Source organism: Grus americana, chromosome 3 (genome assembly GCF_028858705.1).
Source record: "Grus americana isolate bGruAme1 chromosome 3, bGruAme1.mat, whole genome shotgun sequence".
Lineage (NCBI taxonomy): Eukaryota > Metazoa > Chordata > Aves > Gruiformes > Gruidae > Grus > Grus americana.
In genome coordinates, this window is record NC_072854.1 from 15,937,557 (window position 1) to 15,955,743 (window position 18,187).

The 18,187-nt window shown below is 36.7% G+C and overlaps 1 protein-coding gene across 4 annotated transcripts in view; it reads left to right on the forward strand.

Annotated features, from left to right (window-relative positions):
- ROCK2 (Rho associated coiled-coil containing protein kinase 2) overlaps positions 1 to 18,187 on the forward strand; it is a 104,862-nt gene that overhangs the window by 64,079 nt on the left and 22,596 nt on the right. For all 4 annotated transcript variants that reach the window (XM_054821630.1, XM_054821632.1, XM_054821631.1 and 1 more), the window contains exons 5-15: positions 243 to 503; positions 6,191 to 6,335; positions 10,579 to 10,717; positions 12,436 to 12,527; positions 13,283 to 13,442; positions 14,044 to 14,107; positions 15,930 to 16,009; positions 16,326 to 16,374; positions 17,121 to 17,256; positions 17,395 to 17,486; positions 17,743 to 17,989. In XM_054821630.1, coding sequence (XP_054677605.1) covers positions 243 to 503; positions 6,191 to 6,335; positions 10,579 to 10,717; positions 12,436 to 12,527; positions 13,283 to 13,442; positions 14,044 to 14,107; positions 15,930 to 16,009; positions 16,326 to 16,374; positions 17,121 to 17,256; positions 17,395 to 17,486; positions 17,743 to 17,989 — 1,465 coding nt within the window. The remainder of the gene's footprint in view (positions 1 to 242; positions 504 to 6,190; positions 6,336 to 10,578; positions 10,718 to 12,435; positions 12,528 to 13,282; positions 13,443 to 14,043; positions 14,108 to 15,929; positions 16,010 to 16,325; positions 16,375 to 17,120; positions 17,257 to 17,394; positions 17,487 to 17,742; positions 17,990 to 18,187) is intronic.

Here is an 18,187-nt window from a genome sequence, read left to right on the forward strand (position 1 = left end):
GGAAATATTTTTTGCTTTCTTAAGTATGAAAATGATGGTGTTTTGAAGTTCAGTAAATTTCAGGTACTGTCATAATTAATAGTGTAGATTATCTGCATATAAAAAATAAAGTTACTTTACATCAGTCTTGAAATATGTGCTCAGGTTTGATGAAACTTCAAGATAAAGTGCTTTCTTCTTTTTCCTAGCTGTCTCTGAAAAGTAATTGCTCTTTTTTCTTTTCCTTTTTTTTAATGTTGCAGCTATTTTGTGCCTTTCAAGATGACAAATACTTGTACATGGTAATGGAGTACATGCCAGGTGGAGATCTTGTAAACCTTATGAGCAATTATGATGTGCCTGAGAAATGGGCCAAGTTCTATACAGCTGAAGTTGTTCTTGCTCTTGATGCAATTCACTCCATGGGCTTGATACACAGAGATGTGAAGCCTGACAATATGCTTTTAGATAAATATGGGCATCTGAAGCTGGCAGATTTTGGCACTTGCATGAAAATGGATGAAGTAAGTATGCAACTGAATAATTTATCATCTATAAAACTGTAATTCTAAGGTTATTTTCTTATGAATTATAATACCTGAAGGCATATTCATCAAATGGTCCACTTGGTTGGAAAGCTGTTCCTTGTCTCCTAGTTTTAAATACAAGGATTCTTTAAATAGTGTAACCTTGTCTATAATAAACTGTTCTGGCACACGGAAGAAGGAAGTAAACTTAGTTTTTGTTATTTTTGAAAGCATGTGTGTTTATGAATTTCTGAGGTTCATTTTTTTGCCAAATGTCTGAAAAGCTTGTGAGACAACTCCTCGTTTCAACATCAGTAACCTCGGAACAGTTCATAAACTGACATTTTCCTGTAAATGAAATTATTTTATAGGTAATATACAGTCCCTATTTTTTTTTTTTTCCTAATTGTTCTCATAGCATCCTCTAGTGGTCATTAAAATGAGGTCACGGTAAGACACCAGTGGTATGTGATACGTTGGTTAAAGTTTATGTTAGCTATTCATCAAGATGTCATACGTTTTAATTGTCTAAATTTTACCATGTACAGCCACAGATACAGTTTTCTCATGAGATTGTGTAGGAATACTTTATTGTTAACAGGATGTAATACCTTATGTTATTAAAGGAGACTTAAAAATAAAGCTGCCTTTTGTACTTTGCACTTTTAAAATCTTCCCTGACAAAAAATATTATGCTGTAATTTATGCAATGTATTCTTCTTGTGAAAAATTATAATGGATTCTAACAAAACTCTGTATGAATGTGTGTTATCATTTGGCTGGCCTTTGAAAGGTTTCTGTATTAATGTTGGCAAGGATGATCCTTTTAAGCTTATTTGCTTTAATGTGTTAGATTTTTTTTTTCCTGTATTGTTTAGTCACTGCTTGATAAAATCTCTGCAATCTACTTAATTTGCATTTGCATCATTAAGTTAATGTCTCTTCAGCTGTATCTAGAAGTACTGTCTCTGGTTAGGGGTTTTTTCTTTCCTGTGACAATATATTAACTTAATTGAACAACTACAGCTGTTTATTGAGGTTCAGTAGTCTATTTAGTTTTGCTGATATTGTAGTTGTTATTCTAAAGGCAGATAGATTGTTTATCTCCACTTTGATGATTTACTTGCCTATGTTCTAGGGGACAGCATTTACTTTAATTGAAAAAATCATAAGTAGTACTTGTTCTCTTAATTTAGTCCTTAAAAAATTTAATCTTGGTTTTGAGCCAATAGACTGTAGGTCTTAAGGGAATCTGATGTTCGTAATATAAATCAACAAAAAAAGGGTGATCCCTTATGCTGTTTTAGGGATCCCAGAAATGGTGAACCTAAGCCTTTTTTTCCTTTTTTCTTTCTTCATTGTTGTTGTTGAAAGAATAGAAAACTAAAATGTGGTTGATCATATTATAAATGTGAGACGTGCGTGCACATTTCTCATATAGAGTTATAGTGAGCTCCAGTCTCGACTTGGCATCATCAATGAACTAGTGATCTCCTAAAGAAGTTAATTTTTTAACAGATTACATTTTAAGTTCTTCATGTTTCTCAGACTCAGTGGAATGGCAAAAATTTTTTATACAGGAAACTTTAGAAGTTGAGAGGTTCTGGATCGTCTCCAAATCTCATGCTACTTCTTACAAAACACGAACACATCCCAGCTGTGTAAATATAATATTGATGTTGGCAGGATGATTTCTAGAAAATACATGCTTACCCAACACTTACTTATTTTTTTCTGATTTGGAGTTCTTTTAGCAGTTGTGCACATTAGTATCTTCCTTATGCTATTGAGAGCCCAGGAAAATTCTGCTGCAATTTGGTGAGGGATGTTTTTTGACCTTTGCTGTGGAATTGAATTCAGCGTCCTCTTAAGTTTTCAAGGCCAGTCCAGACACTTGTAGCAGAATTCCTCCTTACCAGTATATGAAAAGAACTGCTGAGTGTTTTTGTGATCTTTTCCAACATAAAAGGAACTGTCCTGTTTATGTAACTCAGTTGTGATGGTTTTGAGGTTTGTGTGTTGTATTTTTTTGTTCTTTTTAAGATCTACAACAAGGTGAGTATTTCTATAATTGAATAAAGAATGGAATTGGCCTCAAAGGCTTAGTAGGAATTGTAGTTCCCTTTTGGTATTTAGGTATGATAAGGTAGCCCAAGGCAGGTTTCACCAGACTGTAATCTTCAGGCTTTCTGTAAGAAACTAGACAGTAGCGCGGTTGGCTTCGGTAGGTATTGTAGAGCCAGGAGCTGCCAGTGCTGCCAGGCTCAGCACATAATGCTGTCTTGTGCTAACTGAGCTTTTAGAAGAGCACAGGTTTAGAAGATATCTGTTGAAAAAAGATGTGACTGAAAGAAAGGGTGTTTGCCATTTGGGGTTATCGCTTTGGCTCAGGCAGTTTAGTTGAAAGGAGGAACGTGTTCCTTTTTATAGAACTCAAGTTATTTCTCATTGAAGCTCATCCAAGACTCTGCTCGATCCTTCTTGCTTCAGTTCGTTGTCCACAGCACGCTGTGCAAGCCCAGGTGCAGTATTAACACCTGATCTGAGCTATCCCAATGTTTTCGCACAAGCACTCTCCGGCTCTCATTTACTGAAAAGAACTTCATGAGGGAGTGAAAGCCTGATTCTTAGCCTTGGTCCAAGACAGCCAGTCATTCAGGTCTGATGGAGATCCTCCTGAGGATGAAAACTGAACTGCTTTGTCTTCAGCAACATAATAATTCTGAAGGATGCTAGGAAACACTCACCGCCAAGTTGTTGTAAGCTGTAAGAACATGCTGTGCCTCGTGGACAACCTCTTTTAAAATTCTGAACTGCACGTCTCTCGTATAGCTGCAGGAGCCTCCCTTGAGATGTAGTGCCAAGATCTACCTTGATCTTTTGAGGTGATGAGAAAAGTCTCAGGTAAAATACTGGCCTGAGACTCCTGAACGGAAGCTCTGTATGAGAACTGCTAAAGAAAGTGTGCTACTTGGGCATAAAACAGAAGCTTAGTATTTGGAACACAGGAGTAACACTTTGTCCAGAGAAAACAGCACCCTTTAGATCTCTTCAGATGCTGAAAGACAGAAAGCAGAAGTCATCTTGCAGAATGGAGGGACTGTCAAGATGCCACGTAATGCACAGGGAGGACTTCCCTGTTTACTTGGCTTTGATGCCAGAGATCACGGAAGCTAGTCTGACTGTGCTATTAAGAGTATCCAGTACTTAAAAATAAATACAGAGCAACGCCCAAGTTCTTTGAAAGAACCAAGTGTGTAAATGAGAGGAACAGAAATCTGGAAATATTATATTCATTTCATAATGGGCCAGCCTCCCCAGGGACATGGTAGAGTGCCCATCACTGGAGGTTTTCAAGATGTGATCAGGCAGGGTGCTAGATAATCTCATCTAGGCTCCCTTTCCCTCAAAAGGTTGGGCTAGATGAGTTTTCAAGGTCCCTTCCAACCTGGGCTGTTCTGTGATTCTGCAAATGCATTTTTAGATTTGTTCCTGAGACAGAAAGTATACGGGGGAGTAAGTACAACCAACTCCATATGCTTCAGATAGATACAGTCCATTGAAAACTGGTGTTAGCACACAGGGCCCTTTTAACTGTAGAAATACTTTTTTGTTTTACTGTTCAATTCTTTGACATTTTGTCTGAAAACTTAAGGTGTTGTTACCTGAGTTCTTTAGCATCCTTAATGTCATTGGAAAGAAGCTTTCTTGTTGCTACATACCAGCCATCAGACGGAGGTAGGGCTGGCTTCTTTTTGGCACAACCTTTGCTTTCTTTGCATAAGACTTCATAAAATATCAACATGTATAGCATATTAAAAAGTGTTCTTGTTTTGGTGTATTAATTACAGAGGAATGGGGTGTTATTAAGTGCTTAGGCATCAAGATGATGAGACTGTGATTGAAGCTGTGGTCGTCAGAGAAGTCTTTCAGAAGTGCTTTGGTCACTTTGTTTTTAAAGAAGCTTCTTATGCAGGGAGGGATTTAGGTGGCTTCAGCCAGTGATCACTAAATGAAGATTCAGATTTTCCCTTGTTGTAATTTTGCATTTGGATAAGGAAGAGGTAAACATGCACCAGTGTTGGAGGCCTCATTAAGATGCCACAGTCCTACTGGATCAGCAGAATCACATGAGCCTAGAGCAATTCCTCTAGTGCTCAAAGCAAAGAGGGGCTTAAGCTTCAGAGAAGACCTGTAGGTTTGTGCACAGAGTGCTGTTACAAGCAGGATGATCAAATAGTGGTTCCTGCCATGTGCTGGATCCGTTTTTGAATGTGCTCAGCTTTAGATTGCTGGAGCCTTTGGGCTTTCATTTATTTCCCAGTGTTAAAATGTGTTCAGCTGTATTCTTCTTTGTCCAAAGAATGCATTAGGTCTTCTGAAAAGAGTTAACTTCATTTTCTTATTCCAGCATGATCAAGCTATGTGTTATCTGGTTCATAGTATAGAAAGCAGAAGTTAACCTGCTCTTCATTCTGGAACCGAGAAGCTAAAATTTCCTTTAGGTTTCGGCTTCAGCATGGAGTTGTAGAAGAAGATAGGCATTTGCCAGGAGGACATTTGAACGACTCCTTAGGTCTCTGTAGTACTTAGTCATCACTTCAGTTTTTGCCTGCCAGTTCATGACTTTCCAGGGTTCTGGTTTAGTAGGTAAATAAAAGGTTTTTTGCAGTTCACATTGTGTGTGAAAAGAAATGTTGTAATTTGGTGTCTAATTTTTACATGTCAATACAGTTCCAAAAGCAAAATGTTTCTCTTCCTTTCTTCAGATATGTATTTTGACTTCAGTTGTTGCTACTAATATTCTATATTAATATTCAGCTAAAGCTGATGGCAAAATGCATGTAGAACTGTGTAAGATGACTTAAAAAAGACTTGAGGTTGAGAAACAGAATCGAAGATGAGTGTATTTTTGGTACTTCTCTAACTTCATCCAGGATTTCATTTCATTTCATTCCATTCATCCATCTGGTCTCTCTGGAATCAATGCAGTGAATTTGGTTAAAGGGAACAAGGCTTGTAAGTCTGAACCAGCATGCTGGCAGACCTGGCAATGTTTCTGCGTCATTTAGCCCCTGCATTTTTAGTCTTTCAATGTGAAGCAAAGAGGATGAACAATCATTCCATTAATACAACTGTTTTAATATGCTAATAAAAATAAGTTTAAAAAAAAACCACAAAAATTTTGCTCTTCTTTAAAAATAGCTTTTCCTCTTACATTTTTTCCTATATTTAAATAAAAACCAGATGTGACTATAAAAATTTACCTATAACTTGATTTATTGTCTGAATTAGACAAAATGGTTACTTATCTGCTGTGTAGGGCCTTGAACTCATAACTTGTCAAAATTATTCTGAAGTTTGTCCCTGAATTCAGTGAGATAAGGAGGAGTCTGATATGATGTATAGCTTCATATGGAAGCCAGTGGTAAAAATAATAAAATTGGTTGGTTCTTGAAAGATGTAATCAAGAAAAACCACTGTGGAGTAGGCAGGGGAGAGCACATTGTCAGGAATTGTTATGTCAGTCCATATTGCTTCTGGAGTAAAAAGTAATGAATTTCAAACACGTTCCAAATATTTTGGGCTATATTTTTTTGTTTTTCTGGTCTATTAATAGGCTAATTGTTTAAAGACTCAGAAGTATTTTTAATTGAGCTGTTTGAATTCTTACTGTTGCACAGACAGGTATGGTGCGCTGCGATACGGCTGTGGGAACCCCTGACTACATATCGCCCGAAGTTTTGAAATCGCAAGGGGGTGATGGTTATTACGGACGGGAATGTGACTGGTGGTCCGTAGGAGTTTTCCTTTTTGAGATGCTAGTTGGTGAGTAGTGATTTCTTCTGTTAATGAGATTATCGTTGAGTCTTTACTGTACCTTCAGCTGTACTTTGCTGCAGGGGCGCTGGCTGTACCTCATCTAACAGCTTCTGACTTTTGGCTGATGCTGTTGTTTTATTCCTGTTCCCTTTGCGCTCTGTCGCTCTTACGCTGTCACAGCTGTTTGCGTGTTTGCTCAGTGATTAGTTCCCTGGCTTGGTTCAGCTTAAAACTAATTCTTAGAATCGTTTTAACTGGGGTCAGCTACCTCACCATCTCATGCATGCTTGTGCCACCTCAGGGACAGTAGCAATGGCTTCTGTTAGGTCAAAATGACTGTGGAAGTATGGCTTGATCTTTCTTTTATGCTTGAGTCAGGATTTTCCAGTAAAACACACTGGACTGCTATGGCAACTAACATAGAATATAATCTGTTAAGGAGATGAGTCATCTGCATCTTAAAATACAGTGAGGTTCAGTATTATAGTCTGGTAGCAAAATACTGATTACAGAAGGATGGAATTGAGCATATAATTATTAAAAATCCAAATCAGCATGTTCTGGGAATATTGCAGATCTGATGTTTCTGGTGTCCTGATCCAGTAAGGACATTTGGATATATGATGCTATTACAATCTCTGTGTCTTTCAGAATTAAGGCATTTTGACTTACAAAAAGTGTGTTTTATAAGTAGTAGTCTCTCATAAACAATTTTAGCAATAAATAAAATTCTTCAGATACTAAAATAAAGGACATAGCTGTCCAGAATGTTTTTTCAGAGCCTCCTCTTTTTCTTTCCCCCCTTGTATCCAAGAGAAAGGATTCTCCCCTTTTTATCCTTCTAATGAAAGCATTTTTATAAAGTGAAAGTGGAGAAGTACAGTTTTTGCAGGATCTAGGTTATATGGGGGAGCCTGTACCCAATTAGGACAAAAATACATCTACATTTCAGTGCAACACATTGTGATGTTATTCAGAGGTTTCAGTATGGATTGCTAAGCTGAAGGGCTTTATTTGGTGCAGTTATCCCTAGAGTTTGGAGTTCTGTGTTGGAAAATTTCTCATATTTCATACTTCATTTTCCTCCCAAAGTATATCTTTGTTTTAATTTTTGAAACTACACTATTTTTACTACTTTTGTTTGTTTGCTTTTAGTACTCAATGTAATTTTTTTTTCTTGTGTTTACTCTGGACTGGAAACTTTGCTTTCATTAACTTTGTGATTTTTCACACACTTTTCCTGATGCGAGTGAAATAACTATTTTGCTTCTGTTTCAGTTTTAGCCATGCCTTAGTCCTACGTGTGATTAACACTGTAGTCTGTCAGCTGAATTCTTGTCATCTTTCTTTGTGCTTTTCATGAAGCCTTCTTCCTGGTTTTTGGGGTTTTTTTGTTGGTGTTCCCCTCCCCCGCCCCAATCTGAGTCTCTTTCTTCATCTGAAATGGATATGTGATTTTCCATCTATGCAGTCTTCTTGAAATGTTAAAACCTGCTTCACCTTGGTACTTGTAATTACAATTACAGGGCCTAGTTATGCCCTGTAATTTTTTTATTTGTTGTTCTCCAATCATCATATTCCAATCTCAGTTGGATTTCCTGTCTGACAGTGCAACATGGTTTCTTTCAGTGACTTTGTTTACAAACACAGTATTTGAGGCTCGAGTCAAATTCATTGGACATCGTGTCTAGAAAAACATGCAGCTTCTCTTCAATAACAGTACCGCTTTTCTGGTCCTTGTATTTAGAATCATAGAGTCATAGAATCATGGAATGGTTTGGGTTGGAAGGGACCTCAAAGATCATCTAGTTCCAACCCCCCCCCCACCACAAGCAGGGACACCCTTCACTAGACCAGGTTGCCCAAAGCCCCATCCAACCTGGCCTTGAACACTTCCAGGGATGGGACATCCACAACTTCTCTGGGCAACCTGTTCCAGTGCCTCACCACTCTCTCAGTAAAGAATTTCTTTCTAACATCTAATCTAAATGTACCCTCCTTCAGCTTAAACCTATTCCCCCTTGTCCTGTCACTACACTCCCTGACAAACAGTCCCTCTCCAGCTTTCCTGTAGGCCCCTTCAGGTACTGGAAGGCCACAATTAGATCTCCCCTGAGCCTTCTCTTCTCCAGGCTGAACAAGCCCAACTCTCTCAGCCTGTCCTCACAGGAGAGGTGCTCCAGCCCTCTGATCAGCTTCGTGGCCCTCCTCTGGACTCTCTCCAACAGCTCCATGTCTCTCCTGTACTGGGGCCCCCAGAGCTGGATGCAGTACTGCAGGTGGGGTCTCACAAGAGCAGAGCAGAGGGGCAGGATCACCTCCCTCGACCTGCTGGTCACACTTCTTTTGATGCAGCCCAGGACACGGTTGGCTTTCTGGGCTGCAAGCGCACACTGACGGCTCATGTTGAGCTTCTCCTCAATCAGTACCCCCAAGTCCTTCTCCTCAGGGCTGCACTAGGAATAATGAGACTATTCAAGACAGATCTTTTACTCCCATATACATACTGTTAAGAGGCAGGCGCTGATAAAATGGTTTGAAATATCTTTGACTATTGAAGACTTCTTCTTTTTCATCCTCAGCATGTAACATAAAACAATGTTACTGTTGTCATTTCCAGACTTAAATAGCTTTATCAGTTTCAAGATCCCATGAACAGCAATTGTTTTTAAAAGCCTTCGTGGACTTTCACACTTGGTTTTCTCTCGATAACCTTACTTGGTTTCACCATACCCCACACATTGGTGGAAAGTATCTGGTTTTGTTTGTGTTTATGTATCAATTTCTGGCCACAGCCTTCTAAAACTTTACACTTTGAAGAAAGCACAGAAAGCGTTCTGATGTTCTGGTTTTAGTACAGACACAGTACTAATGAAATTGGTACTACTTTTTATTGTGCACTTAACTAAAAGCTAAAATGTGGGTCAGAGGATGAATCCCAACACTCCTTTAGTTCAGTGACTTAGGGTAGTTTTGAGGTGTGGCCTAAATCAAAGCTGGTTTTGAGACTGAAGACAACTGGGAAGGGGAAGGTTTGGAAAAAGGGAGGGAGGCAGCATTAAATACCTGTGGAATCAGTTACAGTGATTACACACACGTACCTCCCCACGACGTACTGGTATGGCAACCTAATGAATTTACTAAAAGTTTAGAAGTTTAATTCCAGCCGGTATGTACTAATTTCTGATTTTGCCATAAAATGACAGAAAGAGGCTAAAGGCAGGATTGTTGCATTTATATTCCTTTGGATAGCCAAATGGGTTTTGTCCATTGGTCTGTTTGCACATTTTTTTCTGTATGCAGCTTTTGAAATTTTTAGAGCCTTGCTGGAAGCAAGCAGTCGGCACGCTGGCTGTCCTGCCGGGGATCCCTGCCTGCACGCAGCACACCGGGACAGGGGAAAGTGCCTAGCTCACGCAATTTATTGTTTACCTTCTCTATTAAACCTATGGATTAGTTGTGAGAAAGGATTTATGCAACCTCTTGATTGCTGACCTGAACCATTTGTATATTCAGAATGTTATTGGTTAACTTGAACATCCGTTACCTTTATCGATACCGATTCTTTTCACTTGTTCCAATTTTCCCTTTCTTAAGGCTATGTCTGCAAAGAAACTAGATTCAACTAAAGCCTGTGCTGCAAACCTTTGTGTGAAGAAAGGCTATAATTTAAAGAGCCACCTGCCCATGTTAATATGGGCACCCAAGCTCATATAATTTTATCAGTCAACAAGATTTATTAATACGGGTTTAACAGTGCAGTAACACACTGTGAAGTCTCCTGCTCAGAGCTGACTTGCCTTAGGCAGCTCCAGGGGTAGGCAGGGTAGACCTGCTAGCCTTGGAAACAGTCTTTGTGCATTAGCAAATCTTTAATGAGTTTCAATCCATTATAGCCATGGAAGCTCTTAAAGATGGGGATTTATGTGGGGGTCAGCCATCACGTAAATTAGAAAACACAGTGATAGTCTTCAGATAGAACAAAAGATGTAATTCACTGGGCAAAATTTTGGTAGTGATACACAGGATGGAAAACAGTTTAGTTTTGTAACACAGGCATTTTGAGGAACGAGTATTTTTGATAGTATACATTATTTTGTACCCTGCATTCTACCTTCTTTTTTTTTAAGTAAAATACTAATTTTAGGTAAAACTACCTATAGACTTTTCTTTATATCATTTGTCTTTCAACTTCCATGACTTGAACGTGACCCAAAATCACAGTCAATTTACTACTGCTTTTTTTCAGGCGATACTCCTTTTTATGCAGACTCATTAGTAGGAACATATAGTAAAATTATGGATCATAAGAACTCATTACATTTCCCAGATGATGTGGAAATCTCTAAGCATGCAAAGAACCTCATCTGTGCCTTTTTAACTGACAGGTAAGTGTATGTATAATTCTGGTACTATTTTTATTTCGGATGGTATTAGCATATGTACACTGTAAAAATTAATTCTTTCCATTACTTCTCCTAATCTCTTTCAAATCTCTTCTGCAAAATCTCCTGTTCTCTAGTTTTTCTTTTGGGGTGTTTTTTCCAGGTATTGTATTTTATTTCTATGAGCAGTTCTGACAGCTCTTGTTAACAACGCAATTTGTGCCAGACAAATCCTTCCAATTGCAGTGTATAAAACAGTAACAAACCTGTAAGGTTGAAAATAATTTGTAAGCTACAAGGCATGGACCAAATTGTTGTACTCAGTGTCTAAGCAGGTGGTACTGAAAAAAAAATGAAAGCAAATACTTTTATGAAAATAAACATGTATTTACTGAGTTTGTGTTTAAGCTTTCTTAGAATGTTTGAACTTTTTTTCATTTGCTGTGTTGTATTAATTGACAACTATAGCTAACAAACCAGCAAGGCTATTGTTTTGGCTATAAATAGATCCTAGAGTTTTTCCTTTGTGGAACCGAGCCGTTTATTGACATTAAGCTGTGTAAGCCTGTTCTTGATTTGAACACTTATATTTGCTTTAGTTCCAGAAAGCAGAGATCATCTTCAATTTCTCTGTTTTAAAAGAAGAAGCTGTAGATCCACAGTTAACTCTGGATTGATGATGCCACCTCATGCTTTGCTATGGTCACCTGAACTTGGCTACAGCAGAGCACCTAGCCTTTATAGAACGAGGGATTAGGAAAAAAAAAACCACCTTACAATGATTTTTGCATTCAAAGAGAGATTGCTCTGTTGAGCAAGATCATGGTTACTCAGGAAGGATATGCTTTAGCAGCATTTTTCACCCTTAGTAGCTGAAGAGTAGAGAGAAAATATGAGTAGAATTTCATAATGTAAATGCAACAAGGTGTACTTCCACTATGTGTGTCTGTCTTCCTGTTTATATTTAATACAGTGCTTGAGCGATTCATTTGAAACGGATGCCTTCTGTCCGTATGCGTGATCACTGCTGGAGCACTTAAAGAAGGAATAAGCATTGCCCCTGTGATTTATTAGTTCTTTTACACACATTGTTTTTATGTTCTGTTCTTGCAGATAGTTTTGAGAGAGACGACTTCTGGTCATACTAAAAGTTTCTTGTTGCACTTAAGATTTACTTCACTGCAAATGTCAGGAAAAGATGTGTCAGGGTTACTTATGGGGCAGAGGATGGAATTCTTGAAAGATTTATTTCAGTCCAGCTTTGAATAACTGTTCTGTGCAGTAAGTTAGATCTTCCTTCACTTGCATCTTAAGGTTTGTCATGTGGTTTGGCAGACATAGAACTTCTGCAGTTTTTTCCCCCCCGAGGGTGTTGGGTTTTTGTTTGTGTTTTTAGGTTTTTTTTTTTTTTTTCATTTTTGCCTCAGTGCGCTCTTTCTTGCTTTACTCCCCACGTGGCAGATTGCAAATTCTGGACATTTTAGTAGTCACAAGGAGAGTGCACGCTAAGAAACAGAGTATGTTTTATATAAGAAACTAGAGATCAGTGGTTGGTGGTTTTTTAATTTTTTTATTTTTTTATTTGACCATTAATGTGGTTAACACAGACAATCCTCACTGAAAGTTTCTTTGCTGCTTATGAGCAAGGCAGAATTTAAATAACAAAAAAAAACCAAGTGCTGTTTTTCCTAATGTGAATTTGGCTTAATTGCTGTGTTTAGGGATGTGCGACTGGGGAGAAATGGGGTAGAAGAAATAAAGCATCACCCTTTCTTCAAGAGTGATCAGTGGAACTGGGACAACATTCGAGAGAGTGAGTAAATTAGCTTAAAAGTTCTGGTTTTATTCAGGATTTGCAATAGTAGAAATGAAAAAAACTTTAGGCTGTATGAATTAAGTATTTTCTATCAAGAATCTTCTGCTATTTATCATTTGTATTATAACTCCTTCAGTAAGGGTTAGTAAATATACATTTATCCTACTGGAATTATCCTCACCTTTATCATGCTTTTAATGTATAGATTTCTGTTTTGAACCACAAAACTGGATGTTTTAGAATTCTGACTAAAAAGAATGTATGTTAGGTTCTGTTTCTTTGTGGCTTCTGTTGTTTTATTTTGGGCTTTTTTGTTGTGGTGGTTTTCTTAACTTTCTGTAGTTAAGACAGTAGTTTTAGAGTGTTCTTGTGAGGTTTACTGCTTTTCTTTTAAGGCATTGTGAACTTGATAGCATGTCAGTTTAGATGATGAGCAAGATTGGAACTTCTGAAGTAATATATATGCTAAAGTTTCTTAAAATGATGATAGTATTTAGAGTTCTATTCACAAATGTGATTACCTTAGCAAATACATTTTGCGCATTAGATATTCTGTGCATTAAGCAACTAATGTACAAGTAGATTTCTCTAGAAAAAATGTTCACAGTAATATTTACAGATCTGCTGCATGGGTAATAGATACTTAACTAGCAGGACAACTTATTGTCGGCTTTTTAACATTATAAAGATACTAGTATATAGCAAGTGGCTGAATCTTGGAGTGAAGTTGATCTTTTCTCCCCTTTTTATAGCTGCTGCTCCTGTTGTTCCTGAGCTTAGCAGTGATATAGACAGCAGTAATTTTGATGACATTGAGGACGACAAGGGAGACGTGGAAACCTTTCCAATCCCCAAAGCCTTCGTGGGAAACCAACTGCCTTTTATAGGATTTACTTACTATAGAGACAATTTGTACGTGAAGTTTGAATATGCATTTTTAGAAATACACCTGCAGATTTTTCTTATATCATATCCTTTTTTCCAGTCTATATACATAATTTATTCATTGCATTATATTCATTTATGTCCCATTGTGAAGATACAAAATGCAGAGTTTTAAGTAGAATATATCATTTGCTACTATTTTAGTTATTTTGATAACTGATTAAACACAGTACTGCTACATGCACAAAATTATATAGTCTCTTAAGAAAAATCTTTTAGGGTGAAAGTACTGATAGATTTGTAATTTAGTTCTAGAATGGCTTTTTATTAGTAACTTCAGGAAGAAGCTTACAGAAGACAATAACTTGCGAGGACTCAACTTGAATAGTTAAGAAATAATTGTATTAATTAAAAAATTATAAACTGCTGTGGATTTGAAAACATATGTTATACTTCAGAAAAGATTCAAATCAGAAAGATACACTCACACTGAAATAAAAGAAGCTGAGAATAGTGTAGGACAAATTAAGACTCGAGAGAATTGATTAAAATGAGTTGATTGGCAAGGTTGCCAGAGTTGTTGAAAACTTGAATAAGAGCTGGAGGGATTTGTTTTTGTTTTTGACAGGTTGCTAAGTGACTCCTCTCAGTCTTGCAGAGAAAATGAATCCGTGCAATCTAGTAAAAATGAGGTTAGTGCCTTTTTTCGTAAGTGTTGATAGTGTGATTAACTAATTTTGTTAAGTCTGTTAAGAAAAGACAAAGTCTAAAATAAGTTTTCAAGAAATTTTGTGGGGGGCTTTTTGTCTTTTAATGATCCTCAATAAAAATGATATTTTCTATTTACAGGACAGCAAGGAGGTAAGTATATTATTTGAATTATGAAAGGAATCAAAAAATTCCTACATAATTTACATGAATGTGAAGTATCTTATATGTTTATTCACCAAATTGTTAACAGTAAACCAGTTGTATTTTGAAACAGCTGTTCTCAAGGATTCACGTATTATAGTATAAAGATGAATGAATACAGATTTTTCTTGAATTCTTTTGGCATTTAGAATTTGTTTGGAAAACGAATGTGCAAGGCTCTGTTTGCCACAAACAGCATCACTCTTGGGAAGGTTGTGAATTTTGGCTTCACGCTTGCCCGAGTGATTCATGGACAGATTTATTCAGAGTTTGGAAAACTAAATTGTTACCTGCAGTGATAAAGGAAAGTTTAAATCGTGCTCTCAGTTGAAGTGAGTGTATGGAGCACGTTTATCCAGCTTTTGAAGATTGACAATTGAATTTAAATTTGCAGATGACAGGAGAATGCTATGGAATTTTCATGTACTTACTTCATTATGTTATTTAAACATTTGTATCATTTAAGTGTAGATAGTATATTGTTAACATCACTTAAAATTTATAACTCCTTTTCAAAGTTTAAAAAATAAGTAAAGGAAATGCATTATGTATTGACCAGCATAAACTGAAATGCAAATGTTTATTAGACTCTACTTCATTCCTTCCTGTCATTGCTGAATTAATGAATAGGTTTAGACATTGCTGAATAGATCAACAGTTTTAGAAGTTCTCTTTTAAAAGGAAATGCTACTGCTGTCTAAAATACAATGTCACATTCGTGATATTTGCTTTATGTTGTAATAGTAAACGTAGTTGGTAAAATTTTGCATTTTACTTCTGACAACTTTTTTTATTTGTATTTTCTCAAGCAACGACTCTCCAGTTTTGATGTCCTTTTCAGTGTCCCTGTTCTGGGAATCTTCTAATTGTAACAATTGTAAAGTGTTTAGAAAACCACTTTTTTACATTTTATGTTGGGGGGATAGAGGAGGAGGGAACAGGGAGGAAAATTAATGCATTTGAAAGCCTGAAGGCATGAGACGATTCCAAAATTTATTATTTATCATTTACTTCAGGAAAATTTGGGTATTTGACTCATGATTTCTTTTTACTATTTTAGTAAGCAAAACAAAGCATTCCCAACCCTGAAAAGTGTTTGTTAGCTTCTGTATGTGTTAAACTAAGAAATTCTTCCTTACATGAGGTCATTGAGCATGCTTAGTAATATTCTCTGAATATTGTCCAGTTTGGTCATGTGCCCCCCTTTTTATTTTTTCACTTTTATTTAGAAGAGGCTATCCCAAAAATTCTGCTGCAGTGCAGAGTCTCTGTCTACAGAGAAGGAGTACAGCAAAGGGCCAATTAACAATGTTCTTTGCCAATAGAAATTTTATGACTCACAATCTGTAGCACATAATTCTGAGGTGGTTGGATTTAATGTGGCATGCAGCAAATGTCGTTGCTATGGATCTGTATCTTTAAAATCATCAGGATTAATACCTTGTAAAGATGTAACCTTCTGCTGATGGTTTTAAAATAATATAGTGGAAGTTTGAATTAATTTTCCTCGCTTTCCCTTTTTTTGCTATTTAATTGAATTACACTTGTTTTATGTGATAGCATTTTTATATGTGGGCCATGCTTTTTTGACATTTTACACAGTTTCAGAAAAAACTAAGCAAGCTAGAAGAACAGCTCAGTAATGAATTACAAGCCAAAGATGAACTAGAACAGAAGTACAGGTGAGACTGTTTTGACATGTTTGGTATGTTTATAAAAAAGTTTTATTAAACCTTTTGGTATTAAATGCTTAAAAGCATTTTAATCCACTGCAAGCAGACCTCACCGTAAATTGCTGGCTTAATTCTTGCTAGTCCTATGACTGTTTTATTTCTTTTTCCATAAGAATCTCTATTGTTTGAGTGATTTCCCCAGTCCTTGAAGTTTCATGTGATTGCTGAAAATAGAGTATCTTACATAAAATTAATGAGGCACATCTAAACATTCTAATTTCTGTATAATCAGCAGGGTTTAAGAATATTTTTCAAATTTCTTCAGGTCTACTAACACTCGTTTAGAGAAGATAGTGAAAGAGCTAGATGAAGAGGTAAGTCTGTAGTTATTCTTATTGGAATTAGAGCTTTAATGTTTGTGTGTGGCTTTTTTCCTTGGGAAACAGCAAATTACTTTTGAGTTGCTGTGTATTTATGGCAAGTAATGCCAATTGATTTCTTGATACTCACAAGCATGAAATTGTTATCGCTGCTAAAATATCTACATTATGATTTCTGTACTACAGCTACACATTTGTTTCCAGAATTTGCTTTTTGCAGTGTTTTTAAGTTGGAGGACAGTGTGATTTAAATATCCAATATATGATTCTAAAAATTGAAATGTGAGAGTCGTGTTGCTAGAAGAGGAAAGCCTTTCTGTGTAGCGTTCAAACCGTGTCAGTAAAAGGACCCTATTCCTTGCCCAGCTTTGCACCTTAGTGCTACTACAAATTTGTCATATCTGTGGTGGATGCGTACAACTTAATGCATTGCTCATCCAGGCATATGTCAAGCCCTTACATTCCATGTGTTACTCTGCTTCCTGAGTCGCTGCTTGGCAGGTTTACTAGGTTTGTCAAATCCAAATAATAAAACAGCCTTTAAATTGTAAAAGCTCCTGGCCGTAGTCGTCCTGGGCTGGATTTGACTATGTCTTGTGATACGCTGTGTTTGCAGCAAGCAAATAGACTGTGTCTTTCTCCATTACAGACTAAATTGAGTGCGTGAGCTCTCTTTTTTTCATGTAAAGAGTACCGCTATTCTGTATGTAATTAGTGGTGGTTTTTTTAAATACATCCAGATAACTTCAAGGAAGAATGTAGAGTCTGCAGTCAGACAGTTAGAAAGAGAGAAGGCTCTTCTTCAGCATAAGAATACAGAATACCAGAGAAAAGCAGAACATGAAGCAGATAAGAAACGCAATTTGGAAAATGAGGGTATGTTGAACCGTGCTTGAAGGGTTCTGTTTTGAGGTGGGTTTTTAAAAGATAAACCAAATGAATTATGGCTCAAATTAGAGCTTTTTCATGATGGTCATTAACAATGTTGATCTTTTGTTGTTGTTGTTGTTGTAGTTAACAGTTTGAAAGACCAGCTTGAAGATTTAAAAAAGAGGAATCAGAACTCTCAAATATCCAATGAGAAAATCAATCAACTACAAAGACAGGCATGCCAACTTTTTTTATATATATATTTTAAAATAATAGCTGTTTGAACTACAGATTTTACTAGTAGTGGGGGGAGTCGAAATGTGTAACGGAGTTTCAAAAGCTGTTCTTTCTTGTGATGTTTTGGTGTTCAAAAGTAATCTTAAAATACATTTCTTTTTATTTCTTTAATCCATAAAATCTAGTAATTCTGTAGTAAAAATGGTAGCTGTTATATTTTAATTGTTGATGAAGTATGTTTTTATCAATCCTTAGTTGGATGAAGCTAATTCTTTGCTGCGATCAGAGTCTGATACTGCAGCCAGGTTAAGGAAGAATCACACAGAAAGCACAAAGCAAATCCAGCAGCTGGAAGCTAATAATCGAGAACTACAAGATAAGAACTGCCTGCTAGAGAATGCTAAACTCAAACTGGAGAAGGACTTTCTCAATCTTCAGTCAGCTCTAGAATCAGAAAGGAGAGATCGAAGTCATGGATCAGAGATTATCAGTGACTTACAAGGTATTCCCGCGAAAGTTCTGAAGTGAAGCTTGCTTCTCGTTTCAGAAATAAAAATAGGTTTTGATGATGTTATTTGAGCTTTAAATTGTAACTAAGAGAAAATATGTGATAATATTTATAAAATGTTATTGATAACTCTTAAAATCACCCCAAAGGGAGACGTTCTTAATAGTCAGAAGCTGTTACATTTGAAAAATT